We start from the raw sequence: 2,189 nt of genomic DNA on the forward strand, positions 1-2,189 counted from the left end.
ACATCTGAAAGGGAAAGGAAGTAGAGATAGGGAAAGGGTTATAGAATGATTTTATTGTGACAACAGCATTGTCATAAATACTTATGAACAGAGATCACCTTTTATCTAGGAATAGTTAGACCAAAAAAAAAAAAATAATGAGGTGATGAGTTCCATGTGAAGGATACATTTTTTTTAAATCTCCTATTTTAAATATGTTGTTGAGGACACTAGTTTACTAAGAAGCATCTAACATTAAATAGCCAGTTACAGTCCACACTATTTCAGCACAGGACAGTTTGATACAACAGCAGATTCCTCCAACCTGCTTAATTTTTTAAATGTACTGTCCAAACTGCTACTGGATTATGGTAGCCAATCCAGACCACATAAAGGCAATAAATAAAGATGCAAAAACCACATCTGTTTACATTACAGCATTGGTTTTGTATCCCCACTTTGACACATTCCTCAGATGTCTGTTGTTATAGAGTAAGTTTAACATCAGTCTTACCCACTTAGAGTTTGGGATACAGGATACTGTCCTGATCTAGGTACTGGGGAGGGGGAGAAAGGAGGGGAAATGCATTTTTAAAAACAAGTTCTTAAAGGATAAACAGAACTTTTCTGGGATTCTTTTCCAGAAGCAAAAAGCATAAAAGAAAATTATACTTTTATTACAAACTGCAAACTCAGGGTGCTTGGGGAAGAAACTCTGTCTTATTAACAAAACAGTACCGGGCAGACCCCAAATAAACAACATAAAAATAACTTACAAAGTCATGAAGTAGTTTATTGACATTAATCAGCTTTCATAAAATAATAATAATAAAAAAAAAGATATGTACATACACAAATTTAAGTGAAGGCAGGCAGTATAGTTCATTTTTTTTTTTTTTTTTTTTTTTTTTGGCCCCCCCCAAACCCCCCCCCCCCTTTTTTTTTTTTTTTTCTTCCTTTAAAGAGAGTACTACAGAAAGCAAACTACAGTCTCTATTGCAGTTTAACCTTTAATACTGAATGATCGTCGAATGTTAGGTCCATGCAGGTCTTGGTCAGTGTTAAAACAAGAGATCTGAAGTCTCCTCGGAGCAGGCACAGCACTTCTCAGAGCAGTGCTGCTGGCTGCTTCACCCACTCGCTCGGACTGAAGGCTTGCCAGTCTTTCCACACATGCGCTTGGCGGGGCGCAGGCAGGACTCAATGCCTTTCAGCTTTTACCATTAGCTTTACGTGTCTGCCACTTCTGGGGGGTTTGTTTGCTCTACCACAACCTCATTAGTTCTGACTCGAGTCAATCTCTTCAAAACGTTTGCAACTGTTGTGTGAGCATGAGCTGGCACCCACTGTTGACATGGTTCATGACCTTCTGCTTAAGCTGTGCAACCTGTTCTCTGAGCATGTTGGCAGTGGATGCCAGTTCTGAGTTCTGGGCTTTCAAAGTTTTCACTTTTTCTTCCAATCTGGCAATCCTTTCCAGCTTCCTTTTCCGGCACTTGGAGGCGGCAATTCGATTTCTCATGCGCTTCCTTTCAGCCTTGATCCTCTCCTGAGACTCCATGTCAATGGGGGACAGCGGAGGAGTCTCCCCCGGCATTTCAGGGACAGTCTGAGGCTCTTCTTTCAACGCCTGGAGCCTGGGATGCTGCACCGGCATCTGGGGGTTCATGTGATGCTGCGGCGGCGGGGGCGGCGGCGGGTAGCCCATGCTGCCCGGCGTGTAGCCGGGGGCCGAGGTGAGGGCGTTGGGGTTGAAGTTGCTGAGGTTGGCGTACACCGGCGGCTCGCTGTGCAAACTGGCGTTGAACCCGCTGTTGCCAGCCATGGAGGAGACAGGTGCCATGCCGCCGCCGCCAGGTTGGGCGGCCGAGGTGACGCTGGGCACCGTGTTCTGGTTGTGCAGCTCGGCCAGCGCCCGCACGAAGCCCTCGGCAAAGCCCTCCTGCTCGTCCGTCACGTTTTTGGGGCAGAGGAACTGGGTGGGGGTCGGCGTGGTGGTGATGAGCCCGTTGCTGGACTGGATGATGAGGCGCTCCAGCTCGGGCGAGGCCAGCTTGAGCAGCCCCACGTCGGGCGAGGTGAGCAGGTCGGCGCTCTTGTTCCTCAGGTGCGGCTTCAGGGCGCTGGCGGGGTCGGCTAGGTTCAGGGTCATGCTCTGCTTCAGCGCCTTGGGGTTGTTGTATCCGTAGCCCCCGCTCTCGGGCGGGGCG

The 2,189-nt window shown here is 47.9% G+C and overlaps 1 protein-coding gene across 1 annotated transcript; it reads right to left on the reverse strand.

Annotated features, from left to right (window-relative positions):
* Window positions 1–747: 747 nt before the first annotated feature.
* Window positions 748–2,183, reverse strand: JUN (Jun proto-oncogene, AP-1 transcription factor subunit). The gene has a single exon (XM_014520865.1). The coding sequence runs from the start codon at window positions 2,129–2,131 to the stop codon at window positions 1,283–1,285; it is 849 nt and encodes a 282-aa protein (XP_014376351.1). The 5' UTR covers window positions 2,132–2,183; the 3' UTR covers window positions 748–1,282.
* Between the last annotated feature and the right edge of the window lie 6 nt (window positions 2,184–2,189).

This window comes from Alligator sinensis, unplaced genomic scaffold (assembly GCF_000455745.1).
Source record: "Alligator sinensis unplaced genomic scaffold, ASM45574v1 scaffold941_1, whole genome shotgun sequence".
NCBI classification, from domain to species: domain Eukaryota; kingdom Metazoa; phylum Chordata; order Crocodylia; family Alligatoridae; genus Alligator; species Alligator sinensis.

What these genes read in the sequence shown, in the direction of transcription:
- JUN (XM_014520865.1), bottom strand. Translation starts at nt 2,131, where the DNA reads ATGACCCTGAACCTAGCCGACCCCGCCAGCGCCCTGAAGCCGCACCTG.